The sequence below is a fragment of the Pyrgilauda ruficollis genome, unplaced genomic scaffold, assembly GCF_017590135.1.
Source record: "Pyrgilauda ruficollis isolate IOZ18807 unplaced genomic scaffold, ASM1759013v1 scaffold1, whole genome shotgun sequence".
Lineage (NCBI taxonomy): Eukaryota > Metazoa > Chordata > Aves > Passeriformes > Passeridae > Pyrgilauda > Pyrgilauda ruficollis.
In genome coordinates, this window is record NW_024508100.1 from 8,197,403 (window position 1) to 8,217,209 (window position 19,807).

Sequence of the window (19,807 nt, forward strand, 5' to 3'; positions counted from 1 at the left end):
TCTGTCAGGCTTTGAGCTGTGGCTGCTTCCCTGGGGAGCCTGTGCCAGTATCCATCTCTGGGAAAAGAACATTTTCTAACATCCCACCTAAACCTCCCCGAGACAACTTCAGGCCATTGCCTCGGGTCCTGTCGCTGTCACCACGGAGAAGAGAGCAGAGTCTGATCACACCTGATGGCATTGCCTAGGGAAGCCTCACACCAGCGCCTGCCCCAGATCGCAGCGCAGATCTCGTTAATATGTATTAATCAACTCTAATTAACCTGCCTTGCACCAGCACTGCTTGGCTACACCTGGCAAGACGCCCTAGAGCGGGGTCCTTACACCGTACATGTTCTATTTTCCGCACAGCGTTTACGTAGCGCTGTTTACACGTGCAGGCTGTGCCGGGACACGGCTCCCGTCCCATCCCGTTCCCTCCCGTTCCTGGCAGGGCGCTGTTATCCCGGGCAGCCCCAGCCCGGCGCGGCCGGAGCCGCTCCCGCGCCGCCGCGGCCTCCCCGCCCCTCAGCCGGAACGCGCCGCGCGGGGCCGCGTTGCGCGGGGAAGGGCGTGCGGCGGCACCGGCGGCCGCCATGGCGGTGGACATCACCCTGCTCTTCAAGGCCAGCGTGAAGACCGTGAAGACCCGCAACAAGGCGCTGGGGGTGGCGGCGACGGGGGACAGCGCCAGGGACGAGCTGCTCAAGCGGGGCACCGCCCGTTCCAAAAGCGACTTCACCAGCAGGGCGCGGGAGGTGGTGAGTGCAGCCCCAGGGGGAGGGCGAGGGGCAGCCGGGGCCGCCGGCAGCGGCTCCTCCCGGGCGGGCAGCCCGGCCCTCACCGCCGCCTCGGAGCGTCCAGCGCTCCCCGGGGAGAGCGAGCAGGCCCCGGAGTTGGCCGCAAAGAGCCCCGGGGCAGCACATTCCCACACGGGTGTGGGCTGGGAGCGCGGCGTGAGAGCCGGGGCCCGGCGCGGCCGTGGCCGGCTCCGAGCCCGCCTGTCGCCCGCGTTCCCCGCGGCGCGGCTTCTCCCGGGGGCTCTGCGGGCCGCGGGCCCTGCTGCCGGGGCTGCGGTTGTGTCCGTGCGGATCCGCCGCCTCTCCGGCCGTGCCTGCGTGCGCACGGCTGATTCCTCCTGCCGGCTGCCACGTAACAGAGCGCTGCCATAGCACATGCGTCCGTCTGCGCTCGCAGCGCTGCTCCCTACGCGCTGCCTTTGGCGTGGTTGCTTCCGCTGTCACGCCGTGGGCAGTTAAGTGCCAGCACTAGGCAGATTACACGTACAAAGGTCATCGGAACGTTTTAAGACTTGCAAAGACAAGCACTGAAAAGTTAAGGATGATCGGCATTAACAGCAGTCCTCAGTCCATAGTCGTTCTGTAAAAACAATTTTGTTGCATATGGTTTTCCTCCATTCTGAGTCAAAGGCAGGGTTTGAATAACATGTCTTTGATAAAGCACTGGGACTGCATGTTGGAAAACTAAGGAGCTCTGAGGAGACAGACTTACAGAATGGCTTGGCAAGTTTGGGACTAAATGAGAAATGCACAAGTGGTTTATAGTAGCAGAGGAAGCACAAGGAAATCTGAGGTTTTTAGGTATCCATTCTTGATACTCTTATAGCCACAGATTTGGTTTTTTTCCCTCTGAACAAGCCTTTTGCCCCATTGCCACTAATATTTTCTCTGTCTGCATTTTGATTCCCCCTTCTCAGTTTCTGTGTCTGTATTTCAAAGTATTTACAGTCTCAGACTAGGTTCATGCAACCTCTTCCTCCCTTCTAGTCTTTGCTGCCCCTTCTCTTCCTCCTACCAGGGCTTCTTTGCTTTTGCCTATTCCCAAGTTTGGTTTTGTTTTTTAAAGTTCTATTCATACGCAAGCCTACCCTCACCTCCATCTTCTCCTTGCCCTGCTGTGGTCCTGTGCAGTGATAGCATGCTATAGCCGTGTCCTTTTTTTTCTGCCCTGGTTCTTTGGCTTAGCCCTGTTCACAAATGCTGTTTCCTGATGATCCCAGTTTTTTCTCTGAACTCCTCACCCTTTCTGAGTTTCCTCAGTGCACTGTCCAGACAACAGAAAGAAGGACAAAGGTGTGGAGAAAATGTCTTGTTTAATTTGTAAGAGCATCAGGTGAAGTAAACAGCTAGTGCCAAGGGGGATGAGCTGAACCGTCTGAGGGGGACAATGGTTTTAATTAACGGTACTTGTATAAACGTGACTTTGGAGAAGAAGCAAAAGCTGCAGTGTGTTGCTGTGTGAACACAGGGTGCCTGTTGGCAGCTGGTCAGTGAGAAGGAGCAAGGTGGACTGGCCTTGCTCTCTAACGCCTGTACCTTTGAGACAATGAGCCAACAGCCCACCAGACCACAAAACATCATTTTAATGTGTAAATAAAACATTGAAACTGCAGCTAGAAGAATAAGATTTATAGTAAAATAAATGATGATTTTATCTGTTTGTTTCAGCCAAATACAGTTCAGTTTAATCATGTATGTGTCAAACCCTTTTTCAAATATTTTATTATAGCCTTTTGATTAAAAGTTTAACTGCTTCAACCAAGACTATGCACCTTGTCTTGGAAATGGAATCTTTGACAGATGCACTAATTCTTTAACATATTTACTTTTTAAAAGCTTTCCAAAAGCTGGTGAATTCCTGTCACTGTAGAGGATTTTTGTTTATTTTTTAATCTGAGGAAGGTATAAAATATTTAACTAGCATTGTCTATAAAAGTTTTAATGATCAACACTGGTCAGAATCCATATAGGATAATAGTAAAGACCCTGAATAAGCTACATTTAGTCACCACTTTCTTTATGCTGTACTTGGTTGCAGAATAGAATATTTCAGTTGGGAAGGACCTACAGCCATCATCTACTCCAACTGCCTGACTCCTCAGGGCTGAGCAAAAGTTAAGGAAGTTATTAAGGGAATTGTCCAAATGCCCCTTGAACACTGACAGGCTTGGGGCACCAACCACCTCCCTGGGAAGCCTCTTCTGATGTTTAACCACCTACTCATTATAAAATGCTTCCTAATGTCCAGTCTAAGCCTCCCCTGTGCAGCTTTGAACTATTCCCAGTCATCCTGACCCTGGATACCAAAGGGAAGAGATTGGCACTTCCTTCTTCATGTCCTCTCCTCAGGAAAATGTAGAGCAATGAGGTTTCTCCTCAGCCTCCTTTTCTCCAAACTAAAGAAGCCCAAAGTCCTCAGTGCAAGTTCTCCATCTGACATGCAAATGTGGAAGTAGTGAAATAATAGAGTTTACACAGAGAACTACTCCTTTCAGCATTATATTGTGTGGGTTTGCATAGCGTTTTGCAGGTGGAGCTGTGCTGATGCTGCTTGTGCTCCAAGCGCCAGGAGTAGCAGCCAGTCTCACAGCTGGAGTGTGGGACTGGGCAGGCATTCAGCTGTAGGATCAGAGGTCTCTCTAGCCCAACGCACAGAGGTTTTTGTATCATACAATTAAGGTGTTTGAGCACTTTTCTGAACTGTATTAAGTGATATAACAATCATACATTGAGTGTTCTCTTTCTCCTTTCTGCCCTTGAGGACTGTGACTTTTGCTGTAGGATCCAAGGACTGTGGAAACTTCTTTGGGTTTTGACTTCTTTGTATACGGTCTCTAAGTGATGTTTGAGGGAAGATTGGAGGTACTTGGTGTTTGGAGGAGAAGTTCACAAAATTGTAACCAGTAATCCTACACAGCTTCTGTATTTATGGTAAAGGTTCATTGCACCCAGGAGATAAAGTTATAAATTCCTATTTTACATTCTCAAACTTAACATGATTTTTTAGGTAGATTGAAGGAGGTACAGAGAATGTAGAATATAAGAATTTTGACTTGAATCGGTACTGTGTGGAGAAGCTAGTTCAGAGATGTGTGCTCTTGGTGTTTTGTGTTAATCACAAGAAAATATTTCAGCATTCTATATTAATTTGTATTTTTTTGAAGCTGGCTATTTTATGCTTAGGTATACTGTGTTGCTGCAGTCTCTGGGGAGCTGATGAAGGTTTTTGTATTTCAGACTAAGTTGTTAACACAAGTATGTTATGAGCTCATCTATAACTGGTGTTGGTGATGTTATTAAACTGTGATAAAATAGTTCCATTCATATAAACAAAGATGACTGTTACGGCTCTGAGCTGTTGAAAGGATTTTCTTTGTCCCGGCATTGACCCATCACTGTTTTAGTTTGGGGATTTTTTGGTCTGTGAGCTGTCATTGTACAACCATTGAGTTGTCTGATATGTAATGTGACTTACATTTTTTTATGGTGGAAGTTTTTGACACCTCTCAATCTCTTCACCATCTGAATAATGTCTAGGACCAGGTAAGAAATTATTGTTAAGGATCATCAGGATCTTGTAGCTGCAGGAAAGCTACAGTTACAGTGATAGACTTTCCATTACTTGCAGTTTATAAAAGACTTAGAATTTTTGTGTATGTTAGTGCTTTTTAGTGAATGAAAACAAAACATTTTCTTTCTCTTAGACTTTATGGTGACATGGCTGTTTAAAATGCAGTCCAGGGTTACTAAAGTTTGCATTTCTTCATACTTTTATATAGGCTTATGTAGTTGTAGCAGTTTGATCCTGACTGGATGCCAGGTACCCAACAAAGCTGCTCTATCACTGCCCTCCTCATCTGGGCAGGAGAGAGGGAATAGAATGAAAGGCTCATGGGTCGAGGTAAGGACAGGGAGTGATCTCTCAGCAATTGGGTCATGGACAGCACCAACTTGAGTTGGGGAAAATGAGTTTATTACCAATCAAATCAGAGGAGGATAATAAGAAATAAACCAAAATCTTAATATGTTTTCCCCCACTCCTCCCATCTTCCTAGGCTGAGGTTCACTCTCAGGTCTTTACTTCCTTCCCACCTGTGGCACAGAGGGACAAGGAGTGGAGGCTGAGGTCAGTTCCTCACACGTTGTCTCTGCTGCTCCTTCCTCTACAAGGGAGGACTGCTCACACTGTTCCCCTAATCCAGAGAGGGTGTCTTCCACAGGAGACAGTCCTCTGTGAGTTACTCCAGTGTGGATCCCTCCTGGGGTCCTGCCAGCAAAACTGCTCCAGTGTGGGCTTCTCTCTCCACAGGTCCTGCCAGGAGGCTGTGCAAACTTCCCATGGGGTCACAGCTGCCTGTGGGCATCCACCTACTCCGCCATGGAGTCTCCATGTGCTGCAGGGACACAGCTGCCTTTGCCATGGTTTGCACCAGGGGCTGCAGGGGAACCTCTGCTCAGGCACCTGATGCACCTCCTGCCCCTCCTTGTGCGCCAACCTTGGTGTCTGCAGGGCTGTTCCGCTCACATGTTTTTCCTCTCTCCTGCTGCAGTTGCCGCTGTGCAGTAGCACCTTTTCACCCGTTTCTTAACTCGCTTATCCCAGAGGAACAGCCACTGTTGCTGCTGGGCTCATCCTTGCCAAGGGCGTGTCTGCCCTGGAGCCAGCTGGCGTTGCCTCTGCTGAACATGGGGGAAGATTCTGACAGCTTCTCACAGAAACCACTCCTGTAGCCCACCACTACCAAAACTTTGCCACACAAATCCAATACATTTGTTCCTTGGTATGGTGTCAGGTTTGGGATTCAGCTAAATGATTGAAGAATTTTAAAGATAAGAGCAGAAGTATTTAAGTAAAAAAAATGGGCTGGCAGTAAGTGCCCAGTGACAAACATAAGCAGTTCAGAGCCCCAGTTTATGTGATACTGGTTCACTGCTTTACAATGCCTTAAGTCTGTTGTTTGGATGTTTTAAAACATTGTCTGTTTTGCAAAGTATTTGGCATTTGAGCTGCTGTTTTAGGACAGTATTAGGAAATGTGACTCCTAAAGGCCTTCCCTTTTACTTTTTTATGGCACATAAGAGCAATTGGGAATATCATCATCGTCAAATATACTTCTTAGATATTTGAAAATATAGAAGGAACAAGAACTTTTTATGATTGCTGACTGTTCAATATGTGTTTGTGAAATGGAATCAAGGCTGATACAGCCGATAAACAGAAATAAATATAAATGAACAATCAAGCAGGATTTCATGGTGGATTTAATTGCAGTCTTGAATAAAATTTGTTTTGCTTTGGGAAATCATCTTATTTAAGGTTTTGTGAAAAGCTAAAAACTGGAGAGTTGGAACAAAAATTATTCAAAAACAATATCAGGCATATCTGAATAAATATCTGTGAGAATGGAAAATTTTAAAGGTTAAATGCTTCTAAATCTTTAAGTGCAAAATTTCAGAATGATCAAATGTCCATGTTTGAAGCTGTTGAGCACATAAGGATGCCAGATTCATGAGGCTTCAACATCTGTTATTCATATAAGTTCTGCGTATGGATTCTGTAGGATGATTAACTGATTCTTCAAAAAAAAAAGAATGGTACAATAGGCCAATACTCACACAAAAATTATGTTCAGCTGCTCTGTACAAATGTGTAATGAGGAGGAAAAATCCCCACATAAAACTTGTCTCCAAAACTAGTTCTTGTGAAAGCCAGAACAAATGACATTGAATATAAATTTTAAGCAAACCTTTTAATTACAAGGCCATTTCACTTCTGTAGTACATTTCTTTGGCTGCACATAGGGCAAGGGTGACTTTATAAATTTATTTTACTTTTTATATGTAAAACAGCTATTCATATGTACCTGTGAAAGTCTTAACTTATTTCATATTTTGGAATGCAACCTATGGGATAATTTAAAATAGCAGTGCTATCAGAAGAGATGGAGAGCTGGTTTTTTGTTCTTGGTGCCAGATTTGAGATATTCCTGCACATCTTTGTACAGACTGGTATTTAGAGCATTCCCCTAGGACAGAAGAAGGTAGGAGTGTTTGTATATGGAGTTGTGGTTTATTCATTGCCACTGTCACTGCATTAAATAAAGCCTAAAAAAGGCATGGGGAATGCCCAAACCAGGAGCAGGTCCCCCAAACTGACTATAAAGGACCACCTTGAATAGCATGATGTAATTGCTGACATAGGACAACTAAAAGGGAGTGGTTTTAAATATATATACTTTCTGATCCCTTTCAGAGTGTTCAGGATTGTTTGAAGAGGTACCAAGGATAAAATTGAGCCACAGAAATTGTGTAACGTACACAGTGCTAGTAGAGAAAGACAAGACTCACTGGAAAATTTCTAGGTGTTTACAAATAGAAAGTTTGAAAAATATTAGTAGATCAAATCTAGAGATCTAGATTTCAGAGGATTCCTTGTGCTAACACAATTCTAATATGATAAGGAAAAGGTTGATTTTCAGACTGGGAGGTCCACAGGCTTTTCCACTGCCTACTGGTTTCGGATAGATCATAACTTCAGTGAGTGGCAGGTACCAGTGTACTGGTGCTGGGAGTAACACCATCCCTGTTCTAAAAGTGAAAGGTGTAGAAAAATAAAAATGCCAAATATTAAATGTTTTATTGGCATATACTGTAATTATTATGATGCTGGTTGTGAGTCAAGTTCAGGTTGGTGACTCCAGAATGAGTCAGGTTATATATGACCTTTTCAAAAGACTGGGAAATATCCAAAATAATGAAATAGTCAGTTTGCTGTATTAACTTTTATGAGATAGGACATGTATTCTCCAGGTCTAAAACAGAACTGAAAAGGACTTAATCCTTAAAACTTCCATATCAAGAGTGGTAGCATTGTGGGCTAACGCAGGCAGAGCACCAAAGACTGCATGGTCATGTAGTGAACTGCTTCTGCTGTAATTGAGTAACTGATACTTACCAGTGCTATGAGGGAAATGGCCAAAAAATGGCTAGTTGTGTGCTTTAATGGTTTTGGTTTTATACTCCAACTAAAAAATTATAACCTGATTTCATAAGGCTATTTAATAAGATTTTTTAACTCTACTGATTACATAAGAATAACTCCCATGAGAGAATATTTGAAGGCAGGGGAAATATATACTGTTTGTGGTGTAGCCAAATTAGAGTCTTTATTAGAAATGTATGACTGTGCCAAATTTTGGACAGTGAGTGATTTCAGTTCACTTAACTTTTAATGAGAGATAAGTTCTATTAAATTGGGCCCATTGCTGAGGTCATTAGGATTAATTCCTTCTTCTCTCATGAGCAGTTAACGAACAGTCGCTCTTTCCCCCAAAGTTCACTGATGATGTTGCATTTTGTATTTATTTACATGCACATGGGTTTCCCTCCCCCATGTTGTAGGCAGAAAATATAATTTTAAATTGTACTTTTTCTAATAGGGTGTTACAGTGTACTGCTGCCTAATATCTCAGATTTATCTCTTCCCCTGTGCAAATTACAGTTAATGTTAGTTTTTTATTATGAGCATTTATTGGTTTTACTTCTCATTTCCTTCATCCTTGTTAGAGAAGTTTAGTCTGAGAGACGGAAGGGAAAGACGATAATTTTAATTAGTAGATGAGAAACATATAAAGAGCTGGTTAAGGAAATGGCAGAATAAAAGTTGGGGGGAAAAAAAAACTTGGAGAAGAATGAAATGCTGACCTTGTTCAGTACATTAGGACTAAATGCCAAATCACTAATGTTCCCCATGTGATGCTTCTGGTTTTAGCAAAAGTCACTTCAAAAACAGTGAGGAGGGTATTGGCTGGCCTTGGGGAAAAGTTATGAACTCCTACATTTTGGGAAATGTCTGTGCAAATGTCTGTCATTGTTTCCCCCTGCTTTGTTTGTTTGTTTTAAAGTACATTCTCAACTCCATGGGAATTATTTTTTGAATTTAACAGAACAGCAGGATTGAAAGTTGGCTTGGGAGACAACTTTCCTTAGCTGCCTGTTAATTTTGTTTTGACTAACTGGACCTCATGTGGTGCTGAGGAGTCCAAAAGTATCTAACACTGCAGTTCCCATTTTGAGAATGTTGTCTTCGTCCTCACCTCACCTCCTTCCAGGCTGGTTGTGGGAGGTTCTTTCTTGGCTTGGAGTTGGAGGAATTGTTGTATCCTGCAACTGGTAACTATGAACTCTTTCCTGATTGTGGTGTTCCCTTAAGATGACGCCTTTTGCAAGTTCTTACTTTTTCATCCTCCCACAAATAAGGATAACATTTGTGGAAGTTTGTAGAGCATTTGTAGAATATTTGTAGAGCAAATGTTGGAAGTGGAAGAAAGCTGAGGTTTATCATGGATAGCCTCCTTCTTTCCTTAAACATAATTTAAATTAGCATAACCTCTGAAGGAGAAAGATGGGTTAGGGGCACGGTGGTGGGCCTTGAGGTGTCTGAAAAGCTGGAGAGATACAGTGGAAAAGATAGACAACAAAAAGTGTGCAGGCATAGCTGGAAGAAAATGGAATGATCGAGGTTGTAGAAGATACAGTCTAATATTAGAGGTAGAGATATGAGGGAAAAAAAGATAATATCAGGAAATTATATGAGTTTGTGATATAGTTCATCTAAATAGGGAAGAGAGGAAGGGAAGTGGAAGAAGGGAGCAAAAAGCTGGAATTTAATATTTTCAGGTTACTGAATTTAACTGATGCGTTTATACTTTTTGCTGTTTCTCTGAGTTCTTTATCAAAGATTTTGGAGCAAATTAAGAGCTCATTATTTTGAGTACTTTTATGCACTGCCATTGCTATAAGCCTTGGGCTCTATATTTATGTATTTTGAAATATAATCTCTTGTTTGGAACAGAAAAATGAACATGAAAACAAGCAAACGCAAAAGAATATCGGTGTGATTTGTTAAGTGATGCCACTGTGGGGTTTATTTTTCCAGCTGTTAATACTGAGGCCAAAATAAAGCTAATTTCCCTGGAAGTTGGTAACTTTAAGGTGTCTGATTATTCTCCTCCTCTGCTTTTTTTGAAAATAGAACAAGTTTAGTGAATAGCAGCCCAGAGAAGGTCTTAGCTGTGACTCTTCCCAGCATCCTGCAGTTCTTTCTGTGCATTCTGCATCCTGCTTCTTCACTTAGGTAGAGATGGATGTTCTTGGACACTGGAAAAGTAACTTCTTTAGTTATCTTCTACTAAATCGAGTCTAGGCTGAGTTTTCTCCTCTGTGACAATTATCAAACAGAATTTCTGAGTCATCACATATGTTAATTGGTTTAAACTCTGAAGCATATTGAAATACTAATAAAATGGGGAGATATTGTTATTTAGAATGCAAAATATGCTTCACAAAAACAAGTTTAATCTCAAAGAACAGCTATTTTAAAACATAAGGGTGTTTGAACTTATCACAAAAGTTGGTTACATGTCATTGCTTTCAATAAGTAGTACTCACACTTGTGTTTTTGCTAATTGAGACTCATTTTGGTCATCAGGCCTAGTTATTGCTGTAATGCTGAGCTGATAGCTTGTGATTTTTTGGTAATGAGTAGATTAAACTTTTTTGTGTTTCACCCTAGATAAAAGGATACAATTTTTCAGTGAAAGATTATGTAATTATATGCTCTGTCTTTGAAACTTCAGTCCCCAGTACTTGAAAATATTTTTCAAACTGCCAAATACTAAAAACTGGTGTGATAGTTTCAGCAGTTAAGAGAGCATTTAAGGGGTGAAAATTGGAGGTATGAATAATTTCCGGTAATTCGAGGAAAATGTTCTTTAGTGTTAAAAATATTACACTGTGATATAATTGCATAGAATGCTAAATGATGGATACTTTTTTGAAAATTCAAGTTTCCTGGCTTCAGGGTGGTTTGTCAAGACTTTCTGTCTGGCAAAAAATTCCGTTTCATAGTGATCGGGTGTTTGTTGTCCCTTTTTACCCTTTCATTCTTACTCTGCCTTCTCTTTTGATGGAGGTTGGTGAGAACTGTAGAAAAGTGCGTGTGCTGCATCGACTCAAATTTGCATATATTCTATTTCTGCAGGTATTGTCCAGCATTTGAAAAGCAAACAAAACAAAAAACTGATACAATTAAATGTAATCCAATTTTCTTTCACTCTTTGATTTTCCACTATTAATGGATTACTTGTCATTTCACGCTGGATTTTTTTTTTTTTTGGTGGACTTTTAAACAGTTTTGAATATGGAGGTAATCACACAGTTCTAAATTGAATATTTCATTTCTGTATAGAAGTTTCTGTAGCTGCAACTGACTGGTGTTTCCCACCTTTCCAGTTTTTCAGCTGTGTAGGAAGAGTGTAGTGGATTTCAAGTGAATGTTGGGAAATTCTGTAAGGATATGCATAAGCTCTGAAATGTTATGTTGGTTAGTGATGGAAAATAAGAGAAGGGGTCTTGGTTTTACTCCTAAATTTATTCAACCTCTAATATAAGGTATTATTCTAATATTCTGACCAGAATAACTATAATTTTAATAAGGTTATTCTGTACATTTTTTTATTTTTCTTATGGTGAAAAAAATCTAAGGCCTCCAGTGTTCAGCCAAGGTGAAAGTAAATTCTCACTATATTTAGAAGACCAGAAATAATCTTGCTGAAGGACTTGTGGGGATTCCTGGAATAAAACACACACCTGAGGCGTGTCAGGTAGAAGAGGAGGAGTGAAGGGAGCATCAGGTTGTACGGGAACCCCCCATGGGTGCCCTGGCGACTCCTCCCTGGCTCTGGCAGCAGCATGCCTGAGAGTGCAGAGTAGCCAGAGTCATCAGCCTCCAGAAAAGGGGAGAGTTGATTAAAAGGGTAGGAAAACAGGAGTTTGTCAGTTATGGGTTGAAACCAAGGTGTTTGGTGTTTTCGGGAGGGAAACAGACTCTTGGAGTTCTGAGTTATAAAAGTCTTGTGTCATCTGCTGGTTTTAAGACTGGCGGGTAAAATCTGGACGTAATTGCATGATGGATTTTTTTTCTGGACTATTTTCAGATGATTTGGATGTTTTGAAAAACAAATTTGAATTCCCAGGACATACCAGATTTCTCTCTCTTAAAATTTCTAGCCTTCCTGTGAGAGTTTTTGGGTGAGCTAGTGGTCTCACTTTTCCCCTGTCTCCAATTCAACAAGTTTTATTTCCTGCTTTTACTCTTGTTCTTTCCTGGAAAAGAAGGAAAACATTGTGTGAGCTGTAGAAGAGCATCCTGCCCTTAGGACACTTTGTGTGTAACATACAGCATGTTATACATGGTATCTGCCTTTTTTATTACTTGTTCAATTATATTAAAATAAACACTGATAGCAAGCAGGCGTGAAAGACAAACATGTAGTGGTGATGAAAACCGTTTAATGATTAGTAGAGAAACATATTTATTGAAAATAAAAACCATGTCTAAAGGCTCTAATAGTGACTTCTCGAAACACTACCATGTTGTGGTATTTGCAGTGCTGTATGTCCTGTACAGTAGATATTGTTTAAAATTGCTTGGGAACTGGAGCTTGCAAGAGTGAGCTTGGAATGTCCTGCAGATAATTAAGTTGTGGTCAGGCCTTACAAAAATAAAAAGTTCTCGAACTATGATTTTATAAACATGCTACAATAACATTTCTTTATATTTAACAGTTTCTTATAGAAAGCTGATACTCTCACAAGGCATTGACTAAAGGTAAAACATCAAGAAAGAAAAAAATATTAAATTAAAACTTCACTTAGGATGTTGACAGTTGGCTTGTAATATTAAACAGATGTGTGTGTTCTTGGGATATTCTTCTTTCAGAACCTTGTTGCATACTAGTTTTCAAGTGACAGCTACAAATTTTTTATTAATTTAAAATTCTTATTTCTTCAGTTGTCTTAGTTATTATTTTCTTTGGGTCTATTCAGCTGGACAGTGTGATGCCAGCTGCAATTTCTGCTGTGATATTCAAGGTAAAGTGTTCCTTTTTGTAGGCTTAAATTGAGGCATTCCTCATTCAACTATACAGAAAAATTATTACATATATGCAAATGTACTTTTATTAAATACATGTATATATTTCTTTGCCATGATGTTACCTTTGCGTGTGTAAAGGTGGCATTTATTTGTTCTGGTTGTGCCTGTAGTAGGGCATAATTTGGCGGTTTTGGCTCCTAGTAAATATTGCAGATAGAAGCCAATACCAAAATAATGGAACTTAAGTTTTTATAAGATGTAAGTTTAATGAAACATAGAGGGAATGATCACTTAAAGAGAAAGTGTAAAGCACTGTTAAAATGGCAAAATGTTGTGTCCAGTTCTGATGTTAACCTTTTTCAGAAGTTGGTAGTGGTGGGATGTTGCTTTGTTAGGTTTTGGGTCTTTTTTTTAACAGAGCTACAAAAATTATCTAAAGTCTGAAAAATCTACCTTGTCGTGAGAAATCCTTTAACCTTATTTTGTTACGACACACGATCACAAATAAAAAAAGTCTAATTTCTTCATGGATCCTATGAACAGCAAAATAAGATACAGTGCTGCAAGTAGGATGCATTATTTGAGGTGTGATTCAGCTGATCCTTGATTTAGTAGTTTCTGTATCACTTGAAATCTCTTAAGTTAAGTGCATGCATTTCAAAATACTCACGGTACTCTACAAGTAATGCAGTGATTAATGCACAGAGATGGCTCTGGAATTCCTTTTTACGTATGGGATGTGCGTATCCTTATTGATTCCTACCAAAGCAAGGAATTGGATGCTGGTTTTCCAGATCCCAGACTGCTGCTCCAGTGACCTGTGACTCTGATCAGTCTGACCTTGGACTGTGCAAATGTATGAATGTTCTCTTTTCATTTTTAATAATAAATGAACTTATAGGAAACAAATCATGCTAAAATATTTCTAAAATAAAATAGCTGTATTTTACTTCACAGGGTGCTTAATCTACCACAGAAGTTTGTTGCTGTGCAGTAAACAACCGTTTTTAATGTTTGGTTTTTTTAATTGTCAGATTTTTTCGCCACAGATTTCAGGGGATGAGTGGTGTACAAAGATGGTTAAATTTTATTATATATATATTTTTTTTTTTTTAGGACTGAAGGAATCAATATGAGGTGATTGTTGATTAAATAGTGCCACATCACTGTAGTCTGCATACTGACTGTTTAATATACATGAATAGGATATCTTTTTTTAAAAAAAAAGTTGTATAAGAACACAATTATACAACATAATGTGAGTTGAGACTAGCTTGTAAGAATTCACTTTGTTTTTCTTGATTGTGTTGCTGTCAGTTCCCAAAATTTTTAGCTCATTGTGGAATCTATTTAAGTATAGATATAATACTTATGAGAGCTCAGATACAGTTTCCAATGGGTTTTAATATTATGTAAAGGACTGTACAGCAAATACTTACTACGGATAGTGAAAATGTGAAGGAGAAAAAAAGGAAAAAATACCAAAGAGCTAATTAGTTGGTCTGAAACATGACTTAGTGTAACTTCTTATATTCTATTTATTTTCTGACGTGTTAGAGCATACAGAATGTGTAGTGCTATGGCCTGGCTATTTCACTTACTTGACCATTTCTTCACAATTTATTGTCTAAAAAATTACAGTAGTTTCAGGAATAGTATGTGGATTTCCACAATACACTTGAAATTCTTACAGTTTTATTTTTTAGAGGAAATAAGGCACGCATATTTTTTGAAGGAAACTTTGTTGCTTAGAAGGAAGGAGAAGAAGCTTTTTTTATATAGCTCTTAAGTAAAGATTGAGACAATTGAATTATGCACATTCTCATGCAAATTCTATATATGAGTATTATTTCAATTTTAAAGAAATATATTCAAAACATCCATTAGAGATGTGGGGGAAGAAGAAAATACAAATATTAATGGATTTTACCTTTTGAGTATATTTGCATGCTCATTTCAAAGACCACTTTTATTTGCTTATAATATGTTTGCTACTGATGCTCTTATATTTAAAAAAGAGCTACTACTGCAGAAACCCATAGTCTGCTTGCAGGCATTTTATGGATTGAAGTGTTTTGAACAAACTGATTTGTATCAATCAGTTCTCAAAATGCAGCAGAACAAGTTTCTTTTTTCGGTGAGACTTGTAAGTTGTGGTGGGAATTCTGTGCAGTCTGATGGTGATGGACAGGATCTTCTGTCTGAGCAGGCACACAAATAATTTGGTTATTAGGAGGTCTCTTCTGCTGGGGCTTTGTGGTGGTTGGTTCTGCCTTCAGGTTTTGTCCCTCTTGTGGACGACTTTGAAATAATATGAATAAAATATTAATAATGGAAATTGCATGAGATAAAGTGTTTTTTCATTAGCTCACTCAGAGACAGAGGATATTATATTAACATAGCTCCAATTATCCTTCTTGTCGGTGCTTGAATACTTAGGCTCTGGCAGAACAACTCTGTAGATGTATGTCTAGATATAGATCCTACAAAGATAACTTGTTTGACTGAGACTGTTGTAGTGAGATATTGTTCTTTTAAACACAAATGTATGTTTTAACAAAAAAATATTTTTTATTGAAATTTTATAAGGAAGAGGATTGTTGTAATACAAAGGAACTGAAACTCTTGAATAGTAAGTTGTTTGGAATTAAGTTTCCTACCTCTTTTAAGACTATGAACTGAACTATTATATTGCCTTCTGATTGCATAGTGTGTTTTCTGCTTTAAATTGCTCTTACAGTAACTCTGAGAGTCCCTAACTGAGAGCAGAGCTAGATTCCCTTTGCAGAGCGTTTGAACTGTTAACTGAGCAAGACATTGAATGATGCAAGATGAAATCCTGGTTGTACTGAAACAGGCAGCAGAGTTATGGTTGATTTAATTGAAGAAAATACTGTGCAAAAAATTCTTAGCTGAGTGAAAGTTTAATGCTTGCTTGTTGTTTGTTCCACGTTTTATCTTGGCTAAGAACGAGGATGAAGGCCCAAATAAGACATTGTGGAAAAAGAAATATTCTCATGTGTTCTGAAGGATTTTTTATTAAGATGTATTTCTCACTCTCTCTATTTTTTTTTTTTTTTTTTTGCAAGAAATAAACTGATTTAATTGAGACTATTCAGATTGTTCACTTGGGTCTTAAGAGAACATCTCCCAAATGGGAAGGCATAATGTGTAAGGACATTTCTAATTTGTGTCACTTATTTGTATTTCCAAAGATATGCTGTATCCTAAATCAAAATAATTCTGAAAATATTTATTCATAACAGTTGTTGGGTAAAACTAGCAATTTTCTGAAAAAATGTAGTTTTGAAACTCTCTCTGAGTTGTAGCAATTAACCTACATGCACATTTATAATTCTAGAAAATGGACAGCATATTACATTCAAAGACTGGATCTGATAGACTCAAATTGCTTAAAACATCAGTTATTGAAGATGTCCCCCTGGGACTTTGAGAAACTATTTAACAGATGAAAGTACATTTTGAGAAGTCTGACCTTACAGGCAATCATAAAATGAATCAAAACAGTTCTTTCCTCTCCTGAAATGTACAGAGCCCATCTGTATCTAATCCAGTAATTATAGACTGAGTTCAATTACCTTTTCAAACTTGGAGCAGACTGGAGACTAGGCAGTGAACAAACACAGGGTTTTGTCTAGACCTCAATTGACCACAGTCTAAAACTTGAATTTATATCTAATTTTATTTTTAGTGTAGCTTGATAGTTTTTAAAGGATTTATTTTGCTACCTAGTTGCTAGATCATGAAGCTTTTTATTGTTGACTTAGTGTTTATGGTGACATTTTTTGTTCCAGTGAAGTTAATAAAATGGCACCAAGTCCTAAAATTTGCTGTATAAATAATTTTAAATTTTAAAAAAGTGGATTTAACAGCTGTTTTGAGTCTTTAATATTGCCACAATCAAATTATGAAAGAATCTGAACAAAATTGTGTAATTTAATGTCTGTACTCATATCCATATATTTAATATTCAGATTGAAACACCCACCTTTGATGTTTTTGGCTCTTTTAGAAATATGGATCCCAACTATCACTGCAATATTACCAAGTAATTGACACAGATTAGAAACTTCGCTGAAAATAAATTTTCAACTATTTTTAAAATTTATTTCAGTTAAAGCAAGTAAACTATCTGTTCAGCCAGAGGCGGTGTTAAAAGAATACATGCACAGCTACAAGTCGTTGCAGTTAGTGTAAGTTATCACTTTGACCACCAAGTTGAAGCTCAGGCATCTTTTAATATTACCCCACAAGCAGAACAAACCACATAATATATAATATAATAAAATATACATCTTGATGAGAGCAATCTCGTGCTGCATTCACTGTCTGACATAATGTTTCCAGGATGGTGGTGTTACTCCATATAGGGCAGCTCTGAGCAGCCTTCTCTTGGCAGGCATTCTTCACAACAAAGCTGTGTAGTTTGCAGAGCCCAGTGCAATGCACAGGACTGGGGTTGTTACAGGAGAACATTTCCTATCTCTTGGGTAGCAGTGGAGGAGCAATGATTAAGGACAGAATAAACTCTTTATTTTTAACTTTTAATTGTGCAGTGTGCTTTTGACAGAACGGCATTTCTTGGCAAGTAAAACCTATGATAATTAGTGCATTTAGTTTAACTTACTTATTCTTAATAATAATCAGTATTTGTAGCAGTTGCTGTAATTAGTTAAGAATGTGGTTCATGGTGACTTCCAAGTCAACACGTATTTGATGAATAAGGCACACTGTTCCAGTAAGTAGTAAATTTGACATGACAAGCTGGAGTCTTTTGATGTTTAATTGGCTTTCCTTGTAACACTTGAGGAAAAAAATGATCTAATGAATGTTGCATTGACCATAAAGCTGAAGCCCAAGAGATTGCATGGAATGTATTTTGTTTCCATATTTTGTAAGCATGGGAAAAACTTTCTAATATTTCTGTTGTGGTGTGGTTTTTTGGGTAGGAGGTGTTTGGTTGTTTTGTTTGGTTGGTTTGGTTTTTTAGTGTATAGTAGTTTTCTGGATGAATGATGCTGTTCTGAAGAGGTAATATGGAAATGTATAAAATTATATTCGTAATCATAATCTTAAAGCAAAATTTGTAGTAGCATATTATCAGGAAATATAGTAGTATATAACATCAGTCAGTTTGTTGTTTTGGTTTTTTTCCCTCTCAAAAAGGAAAGACTGTCATACACTCAGAAGTGAGGAAATCCAATTTAAAATTTCAGTCCTTCATCAAAATCCTATTTACAAAAGCATTGGGAAGTTCTTTATTTCTCTCTGCCGTAGCTCCACATCAGGAGCCAAGAAGACCTTTCAGCTGTTGCTATAGCAAATGTCATCATCCGTTGCACAATCATATTTGTATTAGTAGATTTATCATAGAAGATATGACCATAATCTGCTTCCAGTAAGTCCCCTAGCACTCTCTTTTCTTCATCCTTATCGTTATGACCATAAGAAATGAAGTTCACCTAGAAATTCTATTTAAGTTTATGCTGCCATAGAATATACCACCAGATTGCAATGGAAAATAGGGATGGTTGATGCAAGTTTCTGAGTTTTTAATAATTCTATGTTACAGCTTCATAGGAAAAATCTGCTATGACCAGGATGCTGTGACCTGTAGCCTGCAGGTTACCTGAAATGAGAAGTCTAGATTTAGCACTGTGTTTATTCGGATCTGGATAATTTTAATTCTAAGGGGTAGTGATACTACTGGTCTCAAATTCTAAGGCTGCTAACAGCAACTTAGGAATTATGCTGGCTGCAATAGACAGAATTTGTGTTACAAGAAAAAAGACTCTTTCCTAGTCTCAAGATTTTTCATGACTACATCAAGTGTTTTTTCCAAGTAATGGTTGGTTCGCTCAGTTGCATCTCTTTGCTCATTAGAAAAAGGACTTTGTTTTGTGACTGTTGCAAGAGAGTACTGTTGATTTTCAGTTGCATTCTGAAGACTGCCTGATAGATTTTCTGCTGTGTGCATTGCATACTTGTAGTGTAAGATCAAAACAGTATTAAAAAAATTTGTGTTTTTAGTTTAATGGAAAGAGAAATTTTAAAAGTGAAAGCATTTGTCCTTTGTGCTTCAGTGGCTATTTGTGTGTTGTTTTCAAACCAGATCACTTGAGTCAGCTCCTGTAATTGTACATGTCCCCTGCCTCGGAGCAGACACTCCAAACCCGGCAGGGAGCACGCATCTCTTAGCTGCCTCTGTTCAAGGAAATGCATTGAATTTGCCTTGCAAGATCATTTTCAAATCTAAAGAGAATATTAACTTTATTATAATCCCTGGTATTAACTTTGAAAAAAATTGAGGTTCTTCAGGAGTCACCCTATTTTCTCCTGTTTCACTTACTTAAATACTTTACTTTTGCCTTCATTTGTTCCTTCCAACTCTTACATTTTTGATGTGTGCTTTTCTTTCTGGTTCTGTGTATTGTATTTTTTTAGGTTTCTTTCGAAATCTCTCAAAATTTTAGTGCTGCTCATTTCTTGTTGTTGGTATTCTTAGTTTGTTCTCCATTTGATTCCTTTGTTACTACATTTATTTTCCAATTTTTTGGCTGATTTTCTATACACTACAGAATTAGTAGATGCTTGTTTATTTAAGTGGTAAGAAACTGTTAAATACAAGAAGGATAATTCGGTTGCCCATGAATACCTAGTCAGTTGTTTCACTTTCTGCAGTAGAAGGGAGGCTTTTTCCTCTTGTTGCTATCTGATTTGTTGTATGAGACAAAGGAATTAAAAGTGCCTTCCATGTGAAGCTTAATCTATAAGTAGTTTTTCCTTTGTCTTTTTTTTCCTCTCTTGTCCAGCAATTGCTTTTTGGACTTTTTCCTTTTCTTGACTCCGTTTGTGACATTAATTAGTATTAATAATGGCTACTAATTAAGCAATAAAATATGCTTGCAGTCATTAAAGTTATGCTTTTAAAAAACTTTCTAAAGTGGAATTTCCTCAAATAATTTTAAATAAAAGAAAAGTGATGTTGTGTTACTTAAGCTACATAAGAAGTCCCAATACAGCTAATTTGATACAGTGCAATGAGATAGAACTAAACAAAGTTATGTGA

General features: G+C 38.7%; 1 protein-coding gene across 1 annotated transcript in view; it reads left to right on the plus strand.

The window, feature by feature from the left end:
• Positions 1–428: 428 nt before the first annotated feature.
• STX18 (syntaxin 18) overlaps positions 429–19,807 on the plus strand; it is a 61,280-nt gene continuing 41,901 nt past the window's right edge. Inside the window, exon 1 of the mRNA XM_041490245.1 lies at positions 429–740. Coding sequence (XP_041346179.1) covers positions 576–740 — 165 coding nt within the window. The 5' untranslated portion in view covers positions 429–575. The remainder of the gene's footprint in view (positions 741–19,807) is intronic.